A 22648-nucleotide genomic window follows, 5' to 3' on the forward strand; every position below is an offset into this window, starting at 1 on the left:
CATGGGAACGGCACGTGAAAAGGCCTCGAGTTGGGAACGTTTGAGGAACGACAGGAACGCTGTTGGAGGCTTGTGAGCAAGTGCGCAGGTGTTAGAAGGCGAGGTTGCCAGTGGTTAAGTCACGTCAGACTTTGCTTTTATTTTAAATGTGATGGGAGCCGTCGGAAGATTGTGAGCCAGGATGACTTGACCTAGTTTACATTTAAAGAAATCTAAAGTCCATTCCACTGCTTTTGCGTGGAATGGACTTTAGGGGCCAAGGGTGGAAGCAGGGAAGCCAGGTGGGAGGGAGTTGCAGCTGTGCAGGTGGGCGGTGGGCTGGGCTTCGAGCAAGGGCCTGGCAGTAGAGCAGTGTGATTTCCTGGTGGTTTGAGGACGGGGTCAGGAATGACCCTGTGGCTCTTGGCTTGAGTGACTGGGTGGGGCGGTACTGTCATTCACTGAGACAGAAGGAAACACTGTGGTGTGGAGACCGAGACAGGCTGAGAGGAAAGTGTGCTCCGAGGTCCGTAGCTGCACCAGGCGTGTGAAGGGCAGTGAGACGAGGCCTGAGAAGTGACCCCTCAGTGGACATGGACAGTGAGTGAACTCGACTGACGGCATGAGTGGTCCACTAGAGGGGGGACGGCTCGTGAGACACAGTCCCCGCCTAGAAGCATCGCACCTGTTGCACGTGTGGTCATTGGCCGTAGGTAGCAGTTGGTGTGAACCCGGGAAGTCTGGCCCCGGGGCTCATGCCCTTTAGTGCCGGGCCCTGCTGCTGCCTCAAAGTGGAGGTCGGCCCAACAGTGAGGCGTTTCTGAGACTGTAGGGGAGATGCGAGTGTGTGTTACAATATTTACAGGTGACTCTGAGGTGACGATAGGGGATTACTTTACATTTAGAAGTACTCTTCTTGGTTAGAGACATGTAGAAGTCCAGTCGGCCCTCTCTTTCCTCGGGTTCTGCCTCCACGGCTTCAACCAACCACTGACCGAATTTTGGTTTTGAACCCGCAGGTACGGAGGGCCGACTGTCCTGTGCCATATTATGTCAGGGACTTGAGCAGCCCTGGATACCCAGGGACGAATGTGTTGATCAGCAAAATGATATTTATTGGTTTGCTTTAAAATATTCCAACTCCTCCCTTCCCCCACCCCGGCTCCCTGAAGAGTGGGGAAGGATAGATAAAATTGGCCAAGTGTTAACTTTTGAAATTGCGTGAAGGGTACATGGATTTGTTAGACTGTTCTCTGCTTCGACGAATGTCTTCCATTTTTCAAAATAGAAAGTTAGAAAAATACGTGAGACCCACATTTCCCGCAGTGGAGGTTCCCGCAGTCACGCTCCGGAACCAGCTCAGCCTCGCGAATGCCTTTGTCAGTGCGGTTCTTCCCCTGCAGGTGGCAATCACCGGGCAGCTTGGCGTGAAGCCCCAGACGGGCAGCAGCATCCCACTCACAGCCACCAACTTCCGTATCCAGGGCAAGGACGTGCTGCGGCTTCCTCCCTCCTCCATCACCACGGACGCCAAAGGCCAGACTGTTCTGCGGATCACTCCAGACATGATGGCCACTTTGGCCAAGTCCCAGGTCACCACAGTCAAACTGACCCAGGACCTCTTTGGGACAGGCAGCGGACCCACGGGCAAAGGCATCTCCGCTACCTTACACGTCACTTCCAACCCAGTCCACGCAGCTGACAGCCCTGCCAAGGCCAGTCCAGCCAGTGCCCCCTCCTCCACTCCACCAGGGACCACCGTGGTCAAAGTGACTCCTGACCTCAAGCCAACAGAAGCCTCGAGTTCAGCTTTTCGCTTGATGCCAGCGCTTGGCGTGAGTGTGGCTGACCAGAAGGGGAAAAACACAGTGGCCTCATCTGAAGCCAAACCAGCCGCCACCATCCGCATCGTGCAGGGCCTAGGGGTGATGCCCCCCAAAGCAGGCCCGACCATCACGGTCGCAGCCCATGCCAAGCAAGGGCCCTCCGTGGCCAGTGGGTCTGGAACTGTCCATACGTCTGCGGTGTCCTTGCCCAGTGTGAATGCTGCCGTGTCCAAGACTGTGGCCGTGGCTTCTGGGGCTGCCAGCACCCCCATCAGCATCGGGACAGGAGCCCCTGCCGTGCGGCAGGTCCCCGTCAGCACCACGGTTGTTTCCACGTCCCAGGCTGTGAGTAACATTGGTGGTGGAGACCAGCCCTTCTGCTTGGGAAGCTTCTCTTGTTGGGAGTGCAGATTAGAAGCCCTGTCTGTCTCCTCCTTTGACCCAAACAGGCTTATTTACTAAAATACTTTGCTGTTTAATTCTGAGACAATTTTATGACAGTGTAGCACGGGCATACGTTCTCATAAAAGTAAGACAGTGCAGGGGATATACGTATGCATATAGCTGATTCACTTTGTTATACAGCAGAAACCAACACAACGTTGTAAAGCAACTCTACTCCAATAAAGATGTTATAAAAAAAAAAAAGTAAAACAGTGCAGAGGTACACGGAGTAAGTATGAAGTTCCTCTTACTACCTGATTCTCCTTTAGTAAGGCTCGTCACTCGTCATGTTTTGGCATTTATCCTCCTAGTTCTTTTTCTGAGCATTTTTGTATATATTTACGTGGTTTTAAAATCCCTATGAGAGACCTCAATCTGTGATTTGCTTTATTTAAATATTTAAAAATGTGTCTTGGGCCTCATTCCAGATCCTACGATACTTAGTATCTTGTTAAAAACCATTGCTACAGTGCAGAGTTTCCTGGCATGGGTCGGGGAGGTACACAGTGAAAGTTCTGATACTCCAGTTGTATTAGCAAAAAGGCCACACCAGCCTACACTCCATCAGCTAGTTTCCTGTTTCCCTCGTACCCTAACCTCATGCTGGATATCCTGTTTTTTTAAACTTTATGTCCCTATCTTACTGGTAAAAAGAGAGTTCTTTTTCTGTTTCCTGCATCTTTAGTGAGGATGGGCAGCCATTCATCCAGAGGTTGGCGTGGGCTCTCCAGGGGTGAATAAATCTTTGCCAGTTTTCTTCTGGGGTATTTGGCCTTTTCGTATTGTGTGAGCTGGCACCAGCCTTTGTATCTTCTGCATATTAGTTCTTGTATGTGTAGAAAATATTTTCTTCTAGTCTGTCAATTTTTAACCTTGGATGTGAAGCCTTTTGCTCTACAGGTATTTTATCTGAGTAGATCCATCAGCATTTTCTTTTACGGCTCCTACGTTTCGTGTCTTTTGCCTTTCTTACTCCAGGGTTATAAAGACGTCAGCCCTCATTTTCATAAAATATTTTTAGAGTTTAAAAAAAGTGTAATTGAGAAATCCATTTGGAATATATTTTTGTGAATGGCATGTGGTATAGATCTCATATTTTTCAGATTATTCCAACACCAGTGACTAGTATATCTCATCCCCACTAACTCGAGGTACTACCTTTATCATAACCCAAATTTCCATATCAACAGGTGTGTTTCTGGGTGCATGTGTTTATTCATTAACCTCTAGATAAGGGGCACTGTTCTGTATGGTGGGTGCATCTGGACAGTATAAAATACAGTTTACTTTTCTAAGCAGGCAATATAGCAAAACCTCACTGATTTGGATAAAATCCAGAGGATTAGTGGGAGGAAGGAGGACCTACACGGTAATAAAGCCAACCAGCCAACCCTGAAGTGCAGTGTTGCTGTAAAGGAAATGTTTGTTTAGGTTCTCATATCAGAGAAGTTAAAAAAAGAAAGCAAGGAGACGGTGCTTACTTGATCCACTTTTGTTTCTCTTGAGTCCTTCTGAAACAGAAAGGTAAATCCAGCGGTATCTGCCCTGTTGTCATCAATCAGGGTAACTGTAACCGGAGAGCATTTGTTGGGGCAGGAATTATTGAGTGGTGCTGCCTGTCTGTCTGTCGAGGCAGCTGGTAGGCTAGTTCATGGAGGGACACAAGTTGGTGGACGGCTGGTCTGAAGTGCTCTTGTTCTCAACACTAGGGATTCTTAAGACGACAATACTACCATAGTAGTTTCCCTTGGAGGCCCCATCTGGCCCTGTTCTCTTGCCCACTGACATCTTTCTGTGCTTTCTAAGGGGCTACAGTTGAGCTCAGCTGTGGAGATCAGTGTGGTGCCCTGGTATACAGTTTTCCTCCTGAATGCCTGGCTTCTTTAGAACCAGCTTGCCCGTGGGAAACGTTGATTCCTTTTCTTTGCATCTTGTTAGCTGCCGCTTTTGAATCATTTTTTAAAGTTGTATGTACACAGGGTCCTACTGTATATAAATTTTATCATCAACCAAGGGTTAAAAACCAGGCAACCTAAAAACAGGCTAGCGTAGTGACCGAACCCCAGCCATCATGCGATCCCAAAGATACCAGGTCTTTCCAGCTCCTTTTGCGTTCCTCTGGGCCTTCTTATTAGCTGTGGGTTGGACTTCTCATGTGGTTGAGTTTATTACTAGTTCCCCCTGACTAACCTCTCTTACCTCTGGGAGAAGCGGGGCACTCGGGGGGTGTGTCCCGCCGTGTGCTCCCCAGCGGTGCGCCTGCTCGAGGGGAGCGGCAGTTAACGCACCTGCTGTACTCACTCCTGAGTGCCCCTGTCCTTCTCAGCTCCTCCGCCTGGCTGTGTCCTCAGTGTTGGGGGTACGTGGATGAGTAAGACCCTCCCCTCTGGGAGCTCAGGCTCATACTGTGCCTAAGTGGACACACGCTTTCCTTGGTGGTTCAGGCACATGTCTTGCCCTGATGACGGCAGGTGCGTGCGGCTGCTCTGCTTCCCGAGGCAGGAGAGAGGAGGCTCACGGCAGCTGGGTGGCGCTGGGTGACGCTGCGTGGCGGTCTTTGTCTCCTTCCATTCCGTGAACCCAGTTGCTTTGTCTCTCTAGGGGAAGCTGCCTACGCGGATCACAGTTCCGCTCTCTGTCATTAGCCAGCCCATGAAGGGCAAGGGTGTGGTCACAGCCCCCATCATCAAAGGCAACCTTGGAGCCAAGTAAGTGCTGTAGAGGGTTGGGCGGGCGGCGGGGTGGGGGACGCCTAGACATGGAGGGGAAGGCGGCTGGTTTCCCGGGCTCCTCCGTCGTGCTCAGCAGTGAGTCTCGAGCACCCCGCGTTGTTTTAGGCGCTGTGGATACAGCAGTGATTAAAACAGACAGGAGTTGGTGCTGCCTTCAGGCTTATACTGTAGAGTGGGTGGGGAGAGGAATAGTGAGTTAAAGTACTCTGTGGCCGGTGACGTGCTCTAGGGAAAAGCAAGGGAGGGCACAGGAGGAGCTGGATGGGGGGTGGGCGGTGACACAGCTGGGGGCAATCCCCAGCATGGGCATTAGGGAAGGCCTCGCCTCAGTGTCTGAGCCCTGGGCTGTGATGGCTCAGAGGTGAGGGCCTCCTGGGGGCCTGGGCGGCTCGTGGCTCTGACTTAGATGGGGATGGAGGGCATGAGGAGATGAGTCTGCTGCTCTCAGGGCAGCTGCCTTGGCAGGGCCGGGTTTCTGGTCAGGAGTGCACACCTTCTGGGGCCCCGTCCATTACTCCTGCTGGTCACGGAGCGGATACAGGGCCATTTCATCCGAAGCACCGGGAGCCTTTGGCCTTGCTCTCTTCTCTGACACGGGAAGCATAGAAGCTGGAAGAAAGGTGGTCTCGGCAGCCGCTTTCCATTTCAGTCCAGAGTGCCGGGGTTTTCCGCTGGCCCCAGACCTGGTCTCATGCTGGCCCGGCCGTGCCTCACTCCTGCTTCCCCTCCGCAGCCTCGGCGGGCTGGGCCGCAACATCATCCTCACCACCATGCCAGCAGGCACGAAGCTCATTGCCGGCAACAAGCCGGTTAGCTTCCTCACCGCCCAGCAGTTGCAGCAGCTCCAGCAGCAGGGTCAGGCCACACAGGTGAGGTCCGGGCACCCGTTGCGTGTGTCGGGCTGCCCTCTCGCCCGTGCTGCTCGGCCTCAGCTGATGGGCCGTGGGCAGTCTGCCGACCAGACACTCTTTCTGCAAACAGGTGCGCATCCAGACTGTCCCCGCGTCCCACCTTCAACAAGGAACAGCTTCTGGTTCCTCTAAAGCCGTCTCCACGGTCGTCGTGACCACAGCCCCGTCTCCTAAACAGGCACCTGAACAGCAGTGATTCTCAGGGAGGAAGACGGTGGCCGCGAAAACCACACCCGGTCAGCCTTCTGGCTGAAAGGGAGGAGCAGGTGGTGCATCGCCCCCGCCCCCCCACGGGGCACGTCTGTCTGAGAAAGGCCAGCGGAGGGACCATGGCGGCCCGGCCGCCGCTCGGCGGGGAGTGCGCTGCGCCAGGTGCGCTGGGGTTCCGAGGTCTGTTCCGTCTGGTCCAGGAGAAGCTTCTCTGGTGGGGTCGTGTGAGCGCGCCGTGGCCACACAAGCCCAGCAGTCTCCTGGAGCGAGGCTCTGAGGACGGGCGGACGGTGACAAGGTGTGCAGACGGCAGACGAGGCTCGTGCTGTGCGGGGTTTATTTAGCTCTGGTCTTCTCTGTGGCTGGTGGTCTAGTTAGGAGCTCTGTGTCCAGACATTTTTATGTAACATTTTTTTAAAGAACGTCTTGTACATCCTTATCAAGTAGAAACCTGGGCTTAGCATGCCCCCTTCCCCGCAACTGATTATTCTTTTGACCAGAATGAGAGAAGAGCAAGATTCTTAGTAAGTTGGAGGCTGACTTGATCTCTGCATGGTAACAGGCCGTGAGGTGGGGGAGAAACGTGGGAAGTGAGGTCACGTGGGCCCCCTGAAATGGGACTAGTTTGGCAGCCCCTCTTAAAGATGGGCTGTCAGGATCTTGTGGTCCATACCTTCACCTGCAGACTTAGACCCCCTTATTGAGCCTGTTCACACGCGAGTCCAGGACCGGTGGACAGAGCAGGCAGACGCCAGCAGAGATGCTGCTTTTGCAGCGCAAGCTTTATTGCAGTTCAGAGATATACGTTTTGCGTTGTTCCAGAGCAAGAGTCAGCAAACCATGCCCCTTGGGCTGGCTACCCAGTTTTGTAAATAAAGCTTTATTGAAACACAGCCCGTGCCCATTCATTGCTTTCAGTTAGAAGGCAGAACTGAGTAGTTGTCATGGAGACCACACGGCCTCAAGCCTGAAATGTTTCTTATGTGACCTATTAAGTAGAACTTTGCTCGCTTCTGCTCCAGAGTAGAGGTGGGGAGAAGGGGTAGGGGGTGGGTGCAGCCACGAGGCAGCACCAGCCACAGAGGAAGGTGGGTCTGGGTTTACAGTCATTTGCTTCTGGCTGCTTCATGGTTCTCGGCGTCCATCGAGCTATAGGCAGAACTCAGAATGATATTTTTAAATGTAATTAAAAGCACTGATTATTGACAGTGTACACCTCTTTCGTATTGGAGCAGGGGTTGGGTGGTGAAGCTTTTTTGTAGCGACAGGGCTTCCCTGTCTTTGAAAGTATCCAGATTATTAAAAATGTATCCCTAACTCATGGAAATTTAGTGATGATCTTTGACGGGGTCTCTTTGAGGAAGTGGCGTTGGAGGGCAAAGGATTGGAATGGCCTCCTTTGGAGGGGTTGCTGGGTGGAAGCTGAGTGATCAGGTGAGTTGCAGTGGTGCAGAGAAAGAGTGGCTCCCTGGGTGCACAGACATTGATTCGTAAAGCAGTTCTGTAAAATAGACATGACCATCCCTGTTCTAACTATGAGAAAATCCAAGCCTGAGTTGAAAAAGAGAACCAAGCTGTGAGTGCAGTCTTTTAATTCAGGTGCCCTTTCTGCTGCCTTCCTGTGGGGACGTGGCTGTGATGTGTCCTGGTGAGACGTGGAGACCATCCGGAGCTGGGAGTGGTGAGCCTGGATCATAAAGAGCAGAGGTGAATTGGCGGGCGTGAGATTGAGCTTTTGGTGGGTGGTAGAAGGCTGGCGCAGAAATAAGATCGGTAGGGGAGAGGCGGGGACTGCAGGGAAGGAAAAGACTGGTTTTTGACCTGAGTGGAGGAGAGCATGTCTGCATGGCATTATTTCCTGGAGCACATGTCACGTGAAAAGCCCGTGTGCCGGTTTCCAAATGAGAAAGAGGTAGAAACTTGAGGGACCCTGGCTCTGGCATTTACTGCTGGTTAAAACAAACCCCTTTTGAATTTACTTAACAAATGATTTCATCATTTGTTCAGCCTCAACCCTAAGCTCCACTCTTATTTGCTGAAGTCACTTGACTCTGCCTGTCTCCTTGGTGCCCGCAGATATTTACACCCTAGCCCGCGGGTTAGTTTCAGGATGCCGGTGGTAAGTGTGACCTGGTGCTTCCTGCCCAGCCTGCCCTTGGGTCCCAGAGGATGGCATATCCCCTGCCGGACCTGCTTGGGTGACACCACCGGCGTTTGCACCAGGCATGGTTCCTGGCGTGCAGACCTCAGGGGTCTTGTAGAGACATGGTAGCTGGTGGGTGTTTTGGGGGGAACAGTTCCAGAAGAACCTGGTTCAGAGGCTCAGAGGCTGGTGAAATTATTCAGACCATGTATCTGAGACTAGATTTGGTGAATGGCATTGTGATCGGTTTGTACTTTATCACCACATCTGAGAATATTTATGCAGGTTGATAACTTCCATGAAGGTATATACCAAACAGTGCTGTGTCGGGTGCATCAGAACAAACTTTAATATTTTGTATCTGACCGTCACACCTCAGCCCCTCACTGTCTAGAAAATGCTGCATTTCCTTAAAGTGTTCCGTCCCCTCCCCGCTTTTGGAATCTAAAATGGAGATCTTTACTGTGAAAGTAAAGCCTGCGACTGTGTTCCTTCTTCCCCCACCTCCAGTCCCTGAGGCAACAACATGTTTTACATTAATGGCCAACAGTAGAACTTGCTGAATAGAACATGCTTCGTCAGGACTTGCCGAATGAACATTTGGGTTCCTACTCAGCAGGCAGGCCAAAGTGGGTCCTGAAAGGGGGCTCCCGGCTTCTCTTCTCAAAATTCAGTGTCTTCAAGTAGCTCATTCTTAATCCCTAAGATGGGGCTGCGACCCTGAGATGCCGGCTGACCGTGGGAGGTTGCCTTTCATGTAAGTACAGCATTCCTTCCGAAGAGCATACGTGCTTCACACAGCTGATCCCTGCCGTGTTGGTGTGAAGTAGCGGAGGGCACAGCGGGAGAGAAGCTGGCCTCTGAGTCCGACTGCAGGCTGGCTTTAGGACTTCGTGGCTGTGTGGCCTTAGGCTGATCCGCTTCTCTGAAGAGCCCTGATGTTCTTGCAGTACAGGTGGTTGTGAGAATCAAACGAGGTAGAATGCAGTTTAAGGTCTGGGAAATACTGTACAATTGAATGGCACTGTGGGTCCCTGTGACCTTTCAGATTTGTCCTAACCCACTTCTATCAGTTTACAGAGCTTGGTTAACTGTCCGCGTTCTTTCGTACTCTCACTGTCTTTGTGCCTGGATTCTCTGTGCCTGGAATGTGCTTTTCTGTAGGGCACCCCCCAAACACACACCTTCTCCTCCCCGCCTTCGTTTCCCATGGTATCTGTACTTACCCCTTAGGGCACCAGTCGCCCTGCACATAACTGCTTATATCTCTCCCTTTAGACCGAATTCTTTGCTGGACACATATTTCGTTAATCCTTACAACCATTTCAGTGCTGGTGCAAAGTAGATGATTAATAAATATTTGTTGAAGGAAACGTAAAGAAAAAAAGAACAGGTCCAGAACCAAGATTCGAGTATCAAGACTTTATGTCACTAGTTCAAGATTCACATCCTTTGCAGGATTCTTATCTTTTGCTTTCAGCTATGTTGAAATTCAAGGCCTTCCATAACCTGACATTTTTCTCTCTACCGCATTACAGAGGTTTCCTATCAGCACCCTCTTACTAGGGTACTTTTGAGAAGTCAGAATATCTGGGTTCCAGCTCTCAGCTGGACCGCTCACTGGCTTCCTGATTTAACCAAAAAAATCACCTTTGGCCCAACTTCGTCACTTATCAACAGTGAGTGGTATTGCAGTACTCTGGAACATTATTATTAGTTAGGAGATGCTTAGCAAGTAATGTTTAAAATACCAAAGCTTGTGAATTATTTTACTTTAAAAAATACGGATTAGAATTATATCTCTAAAATAAAGTCTCTGTCATTCACTTTCTGATAAGAAAGTACCTGCCTTCTTGAGGGAAAAAGGGCTAAATTATCAAAAGCAGTAAATTCTGCTGGATTCAAATCCTGAATTCACCCATGAGGTCACTTCCTGTTCTGAAGCTTTCAGAGTCTGAGTTCTCTTCACACTGAGACACAAACAAAGACTTGCTTCGTTTTTCTCTACAAAGTATACCATACCAGCACAGACTTTAGTTGGTTAAATGAGCAGGTGCAAATATACAGACCCTTGAGAGTGGATCACAATAAAGGTTTCAGTGGAGGAAGTGAGCTACCCCATTGACCACCAGCTGTGCACCCAGAGGACACTCCATCCTCCGTTGGTGATCGACAGCCACCCCTAGTCCTCATCAGAGCCGCTCAGGAGGGCCTTCTGGTAGGTGTGATCTGACTTCAGCTTCTGAATCCCAGTGATTTCTCCGTCTCCAGGCCTCTTTACCTGTGTCAGGAAGCTGTAATGGGGAGACAATAATTGCAGATGGAGTGAGCCCCAAGTTGCCTTATTCCCTCACCCGAGGATGCGAAGGCGTCCGCCGGCCCTTAGAGCATCATGTTTTTTATGTCTCTGTCAAATACTGTGGTGACTCGTCTGCACCTCCGATTTCTTAGACACGCTCTTTGGTGGTGAAAGGACTCACGGTCACTTAAAGGTCAGTGATGTAGCTGAGACTCAACTTAGTTCCCCCACCCCACAATTTGTTGTTTCACTGACCGGGCAGTAGAACTCAGAGAAACCATGGCCTGCTTTCCCTTCTGTTTGATCTGTGTGGAACTCTCTCTGGGTGAAGTATCCCTGCTTTGGGTAGGGAAATCGGGAACTAGGAAAGAACAGAGGCGGCTCTGATGACACAGAACTAGCAGGACCGGGTGTGCAGTGGTTAAAGAGCTGGGCTTTGCCGTTTACCCCTTGGGTGACCTTGATCCGGTTACTCAGTCTTTTGAAGCCTTGGTTTCCCCGTCTATAAACATCACGTGCATCCTTTATAAAGGGAGCATTAAGTGGGGTAATTTACACACTTTAAGTGCTGACCACAGTGCTGGGAGAGTCAGTGCCTAGGAAATACTAGCTACTCTGGTAACCTCGGGAGAGCGGGCGCTGTCGTGAGCGCTTGCTGCTCTGGTGTCTTACCTGACCGTCACATGTCCCTGGGAAGTAGGGCAAATCCAGGAATAAGGTGTTGGGCTCTGAATGAACCAGGGACAGAGCGGGGACTGCGGTTCAGTGCTGATGCCTAATGCAGAGTTTTTCCTATCAAACTGCGGACTTAAAATCCATCAGAACTGCATTCGGAACCTGGGTCTGTGAGGTCTCTGTGACCAGACAGACAGGTCCTTTAACTTCTCAGACGTCATCACCCTCACGTGCAGGCATAGAGTACCTTGCACAGAGCTTGGCATATAGTTGGCCCTCATTAAGTGGTAGACGTTAGCACTGCTTAGTTATGAAGGGTGGGGCATGGAGGTGAAAAGGATGCAGTGTAATACATTTCAGGGATGGGGCGGGTTAGGACAAACTTGGCAAAAGTCATCTTCTCTTGGACATACCAGTAAACCAGCGAGTAGCTGATGGCCACAATGCAGAGGGCGGCCAAGTAGTGCCAGCAGAAGCACATGGTGATGAACATGATGTTGGCGTCATCTTTCTGGTCCCATTCGGGTGCTCCAAAAAGCGGGAACAGCACAAACCCGATCTGGTGGATTATACAGAGAAGTCAGCCTTGTCATTAGGTGGGCCTGAGAAGCCCCCTAGCCTCCTGTGGCTGCCAGAGTGTCTGTAGTTGCCCAGACAACTCATTCCCCATGCCTCTGTTAGCATCGAACGGCCTCTGCACAGGAAATTGCTCTGTTAGCTCTGGTTTTAGTGTAGCCTTACTTAAAATTTCAGGGCCCACATTTCAGATGAACAGTTTTTAGCAAGTAGAGGCTGTAAGTGGTGTCAGTAGCTCTGCTGGGAAGGGCGGGCAGGGAAATCCTCAGCCTGCTCGCTGCCTGTGCGCTGTTGATGACGCTTGTTGGTGCGTCAGCAGGATATCGATGGCTAAAGTCACGTAGGTCAGGGGTGGGCCTGGGCAGAGAAGTGGCTTCTGACCCCCTTCGAGTGGTGTGTCAGTGCTGCATCTCTTGGATGCGCTCAGTGGGCCTGCTTTGTCCTTGCACCGGGTGAGGAGCATGGTTTTGAATAATTACCTGCCAGAACCAGGTGCCCTGAAGGATAACGAGGCTGGTACGGAAGAGTTCCAGCACGATGTTGTCCCGGAGGATCACTTCCAAGGTGAGGCTGACAGCCCCTGCGAACACGGCACACAGCAGGAGCGAGTGGATGTGCTGGTCCAGCGGTGGCCGGTGGTGGACATGGTGGTACAAGAGGAAGCCTGTGTGGAGCAGGAGATGCTGTCGGGCCAGCCCCCCGCCCCAGGGGATCCGTTCCCAACTTCAGCCTGACTAGGAAATGTCTGTCTGGCACTTACGAAGTCGGTTTATGTGACAATCTAGGGCAACAAACCGATGCAGGTTAGTGCGTGTGCGCGCGCGTGTGCGTGTGTGTGCGCGCGCGTGCCGAATCTGTGGTAGGTAGGGTTCAGTGCAGGATGGGAAGGTGAGATGTTGCTGATTTGTGACCAGTTGTGTGTGTGTACTTGACATTCAGTTTTACCCTCATTCAACCTTTTTTCAGTTCTTCCTGAGGTTCAGAAGTCAACGAGGGGGTTGGATGACAACATGCTTTCTCTCATCCAGTTAGCATGAGTTGCGTGGGAGATGTGTCCTAGCCACTGGGTGGGAGTCTGGACAGTGACAGCGCAAGGTTGGGGTGGAGCACGGAGAACCTCTCCCCTAACTAGAGGGTCACCCCCTTGCGTGATGGCACCCCGCCAGTCTTCGTGCGGAGGGCGGGGCGGGGGGAGTTGGTGCTCTGTCAGCCAGAGCTCTGGCCAAAAGCCTCATGCTTTCCTGTGCTGCTTTATGGAACGTGCCAGCTGTACCATCCAGAGCACAGGATCAAGTCCTGTGTAGGATTCTGAAGCTCAGAGACTGGGGTATTCTGGGGAAGATGATTAAATTTGCAATATTTCTGATCTGTGCTCCAGTCCCTCTAAGTCTCCGTCCACAGCACCCAGTCACCTTCATTGGAAACTGCCACAGCCATGACCAGTCTGTCCAGCCCCAAGGGGATGTGGGTGATGAGGTAGGTCAGCATGTCCACGAGTCCCGAGACCCCAAAGAACAGGTACATGGTGCTGTGCTGCCAGTTCATGAGCTTTACCCAGTGGTCGTCTTGGGACAGGTGGAGGTGGGGCCCGTCTGGAACAAACTGCTCTGCCAGCATGCCTGCAGGGAAACGGGAGTGGAGGTTAGGGAGGGAAGAACAGCTCCAAGACAAATAGACGGTGAAGTGACCCCAAGTCATGGCGAAGGTGGCCCACGGCTCTGTGGACCTACTCTGCTGCCTCAGATGCCGCTGTTTCAGAATAAAATACGTATTTGCTGAGGAACCTGTGCAGACATGTTGCCTTTGTTACCGTTCCTTTGGGGGAGGGGGGAGAAACGGCAAGAGGAACGCAGCCACACAGGCCCCCAGGACATTTGTCCAGCAGTTGAGATGACAGCAAAGCATTGTCTCTTAAGCAAGAGTGGGGCTGATGCATTCTCTGTGGGTCCCCTCTGCCAAGCGAGCTGTGAGATAAACCTGGAAAGGAACAATTAGGTGGAAAATGATAGAATGCCAGCGAGACACACTAAAGGTGAAGATAGCCGTGGCAAGCCCAGCGACTCCCGGGTGTGCGCTTTTCCTGCGCCCGGGGCGAGCTCGGAGCTGAGGGTCCCTCCCATGGCGCTTGGCCTCTGTCCCAGACGCTGGGAGAACAAGGCCAAGACCACACCTTGGTGATCCTGGCCACCCTGTAGCTCAGGAGACGGGGCCAGCACACAGGTGAAGCAGTGCCCCAGGGCAGCTCTCACTTCTTGGGAGCAAAAGATTCGCCTTTTGCCTGGTGCCCAGAATGTTCTCGGAGCCTAAAATAAGTCCTCCGTGACAACGTTCTGGACCCTGTTTCCCAAACGTTTCTTTCTCAACCCAGATCCCCCCCTGCTTTTAAAAAAAATACTTATTTACTTATTTGGCTACACCGGGTTTTCTGCGGCATGTGGGGTCTTTGTTGCCACGTGCAGGCACTTGGTTGCGGCATGTGGGATCTAGTTCCCCGACCAGGTGTCAGACCCGTACCCTGTGCATTGGGAGTGCAGAGCCTTAACCACTGGACCACCAGGGAAGTCCCCAGCCCCTTTCTGAATTCATGTATAAAGGATGAAGGTGCTGGTGGAAGCAACCCAGGAAAAGGACGTCCCAGTGACAGAACAGAAGGCCTCCGAGAGCAGGGACTGTGTCTGTCCCCCACCCCCACCCCCGCCCTCACCCCCGGCACCCAGACAGCAAGTTCCTGGCACATGGCAGGGGCCCAAGAGACCGTTGTTGGGTGAGTTATTATTTTCACATAGCAAGGAGGCCAAATATTTTTCTAGCTTTTCTAAGGCCAAGTTGATGCTGTCCTTTACCGTTTAAGCCACATGGGCCCCATCACTTCTCAGCTTCAGAGAGACGACAAAGCCTTTCCGCTGCCTGGGTGACTGGTGAAGGGGACATTCAGCTAGACTCTGACCTTTGCTCACTCCATGGGAGCTACTGCCCTTGCTTCCATTCCTTGGAGAAACTGTAGGCCAAAAGGGACAGGTGGCAGAATGTAGCTGCAGGGTGAGCTCCCTCCTCACTCACGTGACAGGCTGGTCCTGACAAGGAATTCTGTCTGCTCTTGACACCGCTTGTTCCGCGAGGGCCACCAGTGGGCTGGGTGGCTGTCAGGTGACCATGGGAGTGGGTGGGTTTGTTGGAATGGGGCGCAGTGAAGGAAGGTCCCCCTCAGACAGCTGTCTGTTGGCTTTTCTCACTCTCTTCCACTGCCTCTCTGACTAGCCTTCCAGCATGAATCCCCATCTCTAAGCGCTTGAGATTTGGGGATGGAGGGTACGAGTTGGGTGTTGACCACTCCTGAGATTCTAGTGGAGGGAGATAGCTGGGGGGAGAAAAGATGACTTTTCTAAAACTAAGCTCCGTTTAGTACCTTCTCATAACTCACGTACATGAGCTTAACTCTAATTTGTTCTTTTTTTTCTCTTTTCCTATTTTGTCTTTTTCATAAAGTATGTCTTCTATTTCTACAACTTATGCCTGTGTTCCTACAAATTATACCTGTATCCTTCTAGGGCAAAGAATGCTGCAGTCTATGTGGTAGTTTTTCATAGTGTGAAACTTAGAACTGTGGTGTAAGGTGCTATTAAACTGTCAACGTTACTAAGCTCGGTACACAATAGATACTATGGTAAAATATTTAGCGCCCAAAATTCTTGTTATGTTATCCCTGCCAGTGGAGACATCCATTTTTCACAGGGTCCAGGAAGTGGGTTACGGGTTCTGGGTATGACAAGGAGATCCCTGGGCCAAATGACCCCCCTCCTTACCGACAACTGAAAATAAAGTTCTGACGGCGGCCTCAATGACCTCAAGACGCTGATAGTGGTGAGTCAGTCGGCTGCTCTTCCCCTTTTGGTGAAAGTACTTCAGTGGGTACTTCACTGACCACCACAGTCCAACTATCAAGAAGAAGCTCCCTGGGAGAGCGTGGCCCTTGAAATTTGCCATCGGGGTCCCAGGATACCTAAACAATAAAGGGACAGCTGTTAGGTGGCTGAATGGGGAAGACATAAATGGATAATTTGGCAGGAAACACAATCCATGACCGAGGATTCCAAGCTGTAAGCCATATTGAGAGGGAGCCCCTTATTCTCATAGAATAAGCCTGTGTTACGTCATTGAAGTCTTGTCCGCTCAGTGAGTTACAAGCCCAGGAGAATACCACTGGCCCTGAGGCTTTAAAAACGTGGGTGAAATAGAAGGGAGGAGAAGGAGGATGGGTAAATACTTCCTGATCTTAGAGTAGAAAAGCGTTTCTAAACATAGAGGTAAAGGAGGGAACTAGAAAAGAGAAAGTCATCTGCATAAGCATTTTACATATAAAACACATTAAAAGGCAAACCATTTGGGAAAACGTTTGCAATGGCTGTGATAAATGGATATTCCACTACAGAGCCTTTACAAGTTAATAAGAAAAAGACTGTAGAAGAATGGGCAGAAGACACAAACCACATAATTCATAAAATAACACAAATAATAAATCTCACTGTAAAGATAACGCAAGGAAAACGTTTGCAATGGCTGTGATAAATGGATATTCCACTACAGAGCCATTACAAGTTAATAAGAAAAAGACTGTAGAAGAATGGGCAGAAGACACAAACCACATAATTCATAAAATAACACAAATTGATAATAAATCTCACTGTAAAGATAACGCAAATGAAAAAATATTTTTCACCTAATTTGAAAAATGGAGGATTTTTATGCAGCCCTCTAAGTATAAATGAATATGGTCTTTCAAATTTGGTAAAATGACAGGCTGTTCAGCCAGAGATGTGTGGAGAGCTTGTATCGGCCCTTCCATGACTCATTTCTAGGGTTTTCCCCGTTAAAGTCGTCTGCTCCCCCAGCTGTGCATTTCCCCTGCTCATTCCCGAGTGCTCATTTCCATGCTTAGCTCGGGAAGCCAAGCATTTCTGACCCCCCATCACTGCCCTGAGCTGTGTCTGTTTCCTGGCAGCCGAGCAACTTGTCGTCATGGCCAGTACCAGCATATTTAAAAGTCATTGAGTGAGGGGGACTCTTGTTAGGGTGTGGCCACAAAACCCACAGCCTTCCACTGATTAGCCGAACTACTCCATAAATTTGCCACCTCAGCATCCTTTTGTGTGGCCAGTGGCCTGGAGGGGCCTTGAACTGACACGGGCCCCTCCTGTGAGCATGCCCTTGAAACAGCTGCAGAGTCACAGTGATAAATAGTCTCTTCCACGTCCCAGGGCCTTCCCCCTGGTGTACCCCTTGGATGAGCCCCCTGCAAAACTTACCAGAACCCTGATCTTTTTGGTTTGAATTGTCCAGTCTGGTTTCCCTGGGAACCCTGAAGCACTCCATCGGTGGACCTTAATAAAGGCGTATGTCCCAGTCTGGCCTCCCTTTGCCTGCACGCTGCCTTGACCTCCCACCCGGTACTCCTCCAGGACTCTGAGTAGTCAGCTTCTCTACTTCAGTTCTCTTGTGGGCTTGTGTCGGACTGAGGCTCACGATGCGACATCCAACATTCCAGGACCCTTATTTAACAAGTAATTTAACAATCACCACAGCTCTATTTGTTGTCTACCTTTGGTCAATTTCCAGTTCCCTGCAGTTGTTGGTTTTGATAATTTTGTCTAGTGCTGTGCTTATATTTTTGCAGGGGGCGGTGGGGGGGGGGTGCTCTTTTGCAGAAGGGAATTCCCCTCTCTTTATGCTGCCGTAACTGGAAGGCCTTCTCATTCTTTTTTAATCCTCTACTAAAAAACATTTAAAAAAAAAACCTCCGCTTTTCATTTAATGTTTAACACTGGTCCCTTTCCAGGTCAAGCCTGATACACTCCTTTGTTTTCCTAGTCAGAAGTGCAGAAAAACCAGCTTTAAAAATCCTCCCTGCCCTTCCCTATTTTTCTGAGAGGCAGAGCCCTAAATGGAGGCACAGTCCTTGTCTGCTTGTGTGGCGTCCATACCAATTTGTCAAGCCTCACCCTTCCCTTTTACCTGGTTTAAAATTCATGCCAGTGGATCGTAGGGCCTGCAGCATGTCTGAAGAAACTACTTTTAACTTTCTGAGTTAAACACAGAAAGTTAACTCCTTTTAACTTTCTGAGTTAAACACAGAAAGTTAACTCCTTTTAACTTTCTGGAAGTCTGAGTACGTTGATTTGATGGGGAACAGGAGCAGGGGAGGTAGATTTCTTCCATTAACAAATTAATAGGTTATTAGATTAGCTACATTATAGAACGTCTAGAGAGATAGGACCAGTTTTAAAAAAGAAACAAGACAGTAACTTCAAACAGAACAATAAAAATTTAGACTTCCGATAATTTGGATAATACCATTCAGATAAAGTCCTGAGAAGTCTAGCTTAAAAAATAATTTAAGGGCTTCCCTGGTGGCGCAGTGGTTGAGAGTCCGCCTGCCGATGCAGGGGACACGGGTTCGTGCCCCGGTCCGGGAGGATCCCACATGCCACGGAGCGGCTGGGCCCGTGAGCCATGGCCGTTGAGCCTGCGCGTCTGGAGCCTGTGCTCTGCAGCGGGAGGGGCCACAGCAGTGAGAGGCCCGCGTACCGCAAAAAAAAAAAAAAAGAAAAAAGAAAATTAAAAATATTAAATAAGAAAGCAAACATTTAAGGGGTGAGTGCCCTTGAATACACAGAATGGTGTGGCCATTGCACAGTAAACTAAGTCAGTCTACAGAAAAGCCACAGATAGGAAAACATTAGAAAGTGCTTCCACAAAGACAAATTCCCTTATTTTTAATATGTTTACTCTCTTTTAATATTACATGAGATGGAATTGGAGTATGAAGGGAGGATTAAATGTTTTGAGGGGTAGTAGCTTTGAGTTAAAGCTAGAAACCGAGAAGGCTAGAGGTTTAGGCAACTTTTCATTTCACGTCTGTGGAGATCACTGGAAAAGGAACATTGTCTGAGTAAGTTTTCACCAGCTTTCCTTGCACTCCTAGTTTTTAACCATTTTCCCCAGTCTGCACTCCCTTTTTTTCATTTAAAGTAATTGAAATGGAAGACAAGGTAGAAGGTGTCAGAGAAAAAGGAGGTGAGAGTGGGGAGCAATGAAAGAGGAGGAAGGGAGAATTCTAGGAGTGGGGGGTGATGGTGCAGAGGAGAGGAGAAACCGTGGTCGGTGCCATTTGCCTGTAGTTAAAAATAAAATGATGTGGTGCCTTTTCTTTTTGAATAAATCCAACATTTCCCCGTATTTTAGATGGGGAAAGTAGGAATTGTGAAGGAAAAGGGTGTATGTAGATGAGTGAGAGGATCAGAAAAAGGAGCAAGAAAAGTGAATATTGTTTTCTTCCTCACGTGCTTCGTCTTTGCAACCTCCAAAATTAGCAGGATCGAGGACTTGGCATTCATGGCAGGGGAAGAGTTAAAGCCAATTTCTTCAAATTCGTGAGGACAGGATACAGTTACATGGACTACCAACTACACAGCCTGGACCTCTGCTTAGTTCCAGTCACACCTGTGCCTTAAGTTATCTTCACCATGGAATGTTACGTAACCACTAACAAGAATGAATTAGCACTCTACCTGCTGTTCTGGGAGGTTTTGCACGAGTTACTGTTGGGGGAGACATGAAAGATGGAAAAGACTGCTTATAATGCGACCCTGTTTTGTGCAGCAGTGAACGTTCCGCATATCTGTATACGCGTGTACAGGTGTATGATTTGCATGAACAGGGAAAGCAGCATGGAAGATAATTCGAGGGTGTTTCGTGTTCATTGAGCATTTCTGGCTCTGTCTTCTAGGCACGTGGTATGGTTGCACTTTCTGGCCCCCTTGCGGTTGGGTGGGGTCTTGTGAGTTGTGAGTGTAAGTGACATGTTACTTCTGGGCTGACGTGTAATTGCCAGTTCAAGACCCCCAGAACAGTCACCTCTCCCTCATCACTATCAGTATTCATGACGGTAGCTCCTCCGTCAGCCTAGATCCCAGAGTGAGGAGACATGGAGCAGAGCCCCAAATCAGCCGCGATGAACACATGGCATGAGAAGTAAACGGTAAAGCATTCACTGAGCTCTGTGGGCTGTTATTATCCAGCAGAACCTAGCCTGTTCTGAATCATACAGCTGTATACTAGGCTAACGTTAACAGGTGGGACACTCAGGCTTTTGTAGTTTTTCTTTCTTCTAAATATTGAAAATCTTTATTAAATCCAGGGAAGAAGTAGTTATGGTGCCATAAGAATGGCAGAAATTGTACCAAAAAGGTGCCAAAGACAATTGTGGTAAATTCTCTCTGAGTTGCCCTGACTCGTCACCTCCTTTCCTACCTGATATCACATAGATGCATTTTCTCTCTTGAAATGGTTCTTCCAGCCCCACCTTATTGTCCTGCCTAAAAAGACAACCTAATTCGAATTCAGGCTCCCAGGGGTCTGTTACATTGCAGGGCAAACCTGGAGGTCCATTTCTCGAGTCCAGCATTTCTCTGTGGGGGACCGTTTGTCTGAATATATATATATATACACACACACACATATATACGTGTGTGTATATATATGTATTTATTTAATTTTGGCTGCATTGGGTCTTTGCTGCTGTGAGCGGGCTTTCTCTAGTTGCGGCGAGCGGGGGCTACTCTCCGTGGCGGTGTGCAGGCTTCTCTTTGCGGTGGCTTCTCTTGTTGCAGAGCACGGACTCTAGGCACGCGGGCTCAGTAGTTGTGGCGCACGGGCTTAGCTGCTCCGCGGTATGTGGGATCTTCCCAGGCCAGGGCTCGAACCCGTGTCCCCTGCGTTGGCAGGCGGACTCTTAACCACTGCGCCACCTGGGGAGCCCTGCAGACGTTTTTGACGGTTACCACGCGGCTGGTGGTGGTGTTACTGGCATCTGGTGGGCAGAGACCAGCCACTAGACACGACATCTTACAGCTCACAGGACAGTCCCCCACAGCAACAGATGTGCAGCCCCGAGCTCCTAGTGATGGGGTTGTGAGGCCCTGCTGTACTCGAGGTCAGCTTCCTATTCTCCTTTTTTCTGGAAGGAAATAGAAATCAGGCTGCCTGCCTTTCTTTGTTATTTATGCCAGGGTGTTCTTCTCCCTTCAGAACTTTACGGAGTATAAGCCCACTTCCCTAACAGTTTTTTTCTTGGCTGTCCGTATCCTTTTTGTTTTTGCTTTAAAATAACGGCTTTATTGAGATATATTTCACATACCATACAATTTACCTAAAGTGTAAAATTCAGTGACTTTTGAGTATATTCACTGAGTTGTGCAGCCATCACCACAGTCAATTTTATAATGTTTTCATCACCCCCAAAAGAAACCTTTCACCCATCAGTCACTCCGTTTCCCCCAATCCTCCCTCCTGTCCCCCACAGCCCGAGGCAACCACTAATCTACTTTATAGATTTGCCTATTCTGGACATTTCATATGCATTGAATCATACAGTATGTGGTCTTTTGTGCTGGCCTCTTTAACTTAGCATGTTTTCAAAGTTCACCCCTGTTTTCCAAAGTGGCTGCACCACTTTACAATCCCACCAACAATGTATGAAGGTGCCAGTTTTTCTACATCCTTACCAACACTTATTATGTCCATCTTTTTTACTTCAGCCATCCTAGTGGGTGTGAAGTGGTAGCTCATTGTTTTGTTCCATTTTGCTTCCCTAATGATTAGTGATGTGTAGCATCTTTTCATGCACTTATTGGGCATCTGTATATCTTCTTTGGAGAAATGCCTATTCACATCCATTGCTCATCTTAAGTTGGGTTGTTTGTCTTTTTATTGTTGGGTTGTAATAGTTCTTTATATATTATAGATACAAGTCCTGTATCAGATACATGATTTGAAAATATTTTCTCCCTTTCTGTGGGTTGTCTTTCTTGATTGTGTCCTTTGAAGCACAGAAGCTTTGAATTTTGATGAAATCCAGTTTATCTTTTTTTTCTTGTTGTACTTCTTGTGTCATATCTAGGAAACCACTGCTTAACTCACCATCATGAAGATTCACTCCTATGTTTTGTTCTAATATTTTTATAATTTTTGCTCTTACGTTTACGTCTTTGATCCATTTTAATTGACTTTTTAGGTACGGATCCAACTTTATTCTTTCGCATATCTAGTTATCCCAGCGATTTGTTGAAAAGATTCTTCTTTCCGCCATTGAATTGTCTTGGTAGCCTTGTCTCCCCTTTTACTCTTGAAAATGGATTTCATCAATCTTCAAGGGAGGGCTTTGCCTATGATAATGTCAGACTGTGGTGAAGAAAGAGTAATTTAGCCATTGTGACACATATATTAACTATTTTAATAGAGTGTTGGGACAATAAAGGGAGGACTCCAGTTCAGCCTGAGGGAAAGAGGAGGAAGATTACAGAGGGAAGTGTCACTGAAGCTTCCTTGAAAAACAGGCAAACACAGGTAGTATTCGTGGAGCTCTAGGCAGAGCAGACGGCACATGCAGAGGCTGAGAGGCAGCTGCAGCTAATCACCCCTGTGGCTGGGTGTTTCTGCCCTACCATCCCCACTGTCTTTACCGAAAAGACCAGGTGTCTTTCTCTTCCATGGGGGGAATGCATTAAGCCTTGAAATCGTCTTCGACTGGGAATGGAAAAAGACAGTCTACTTAAAAAAGTCAAAGACCTTGGCTGAGTCCTATAAACTCGCTGAATCTCAGTACCCCTCCTTCTAAAAAGGGACATTAATGTCTCCCTCACAGGGATCTTGTGAGGGTTAACTGAAAATGTCCAGCAGCTAACTAGAACAAGTGTGTAATAAATGTCAGTTTCCTCTCTTCTCTGGTGCTCTTTTTTTTTTTTTTTTTTTTTTGCGGTACGCGGGCCTCTCCCTGTCGTGGCCTCTCCCCTTGCGGG

General features: G+C 49.2%; 2 protein-coding genes across 9 annotated transcripts in view; one reads left to right on the plus strand and one right to left on the minus strand.

Annotated features, from left to right (window-relative positions):
• The window catches only part of NFRKB (nuclear factor related to kappaB binding protein), a 113322-nt gene that overhangs the window by 27621 nt on the left and 63053 nt on the right, over positions 1–22648 (plus strand). For 3 of the 8 annotated variants that reach the window (XM_007121879.3, XM_028501108.2, XM_028501111.2), the window contains 4 exons: positions 1383–2150; positions 4851–4957; positions 5715–5850; positions 5963–7410. In XM_007121879.3, the coding sequence (XP_007121941.2) occupies positions 1383–2150; positions 4851–4957; positions 5715–5850; positions 5963–6088 (1137 nt within the window). In that variant the 3' untranslated portion in view covers positions 6089–7410. Of the gene's footprint in view, positions 1–1382; positions 2151–4850; positions 4958–5714; positions 5851–5962; positions 7411–7701; positions 7810–8755; positions 10040–14389; positions 14540–22648 lie in introns of those variants that run through there. The other 5 variants (XR_003683596.2, XR_003683594.2, XR_003683595.2 and 2 more) reach the window with 4 other exon arrangements.
• TMEM45B (transmembrane protein 45B) lies at positions 10063–16184 on the minus strand. Its single transcript, XM_007121880.4, has 5 exons — positions 15599–16184; positions 13208–13414; positions 12275–12459; positions 11633–11778; positions 10063–10539 (listed from the first exon to the last, which is right to left on the minus strand). Exons 1-5 carry the CDS (start codon positions 15840–15842, stop codon positions 10428–10430), a joined length of 894 nt encoding a protein of 297 aa, XP_007121942.2. The 5' UTR covers positions 15843–16184; the 3' UTR covers positions 10063–10427.

This window comes from Physeter macrocephalus, chromosome 16 (assembly GCF_002837175.3).
Source record: "Physeter macrocephalus isolate SW-GA chromosome 16, ASM283717v5, whole genome shotgun sequence".
Lineage (NCBI taxonomy): Eukaryota > Metazoa > Chordata > Mammalia > Artiodactyla > Physeteridae > Physeter > Physeter macrocephalus.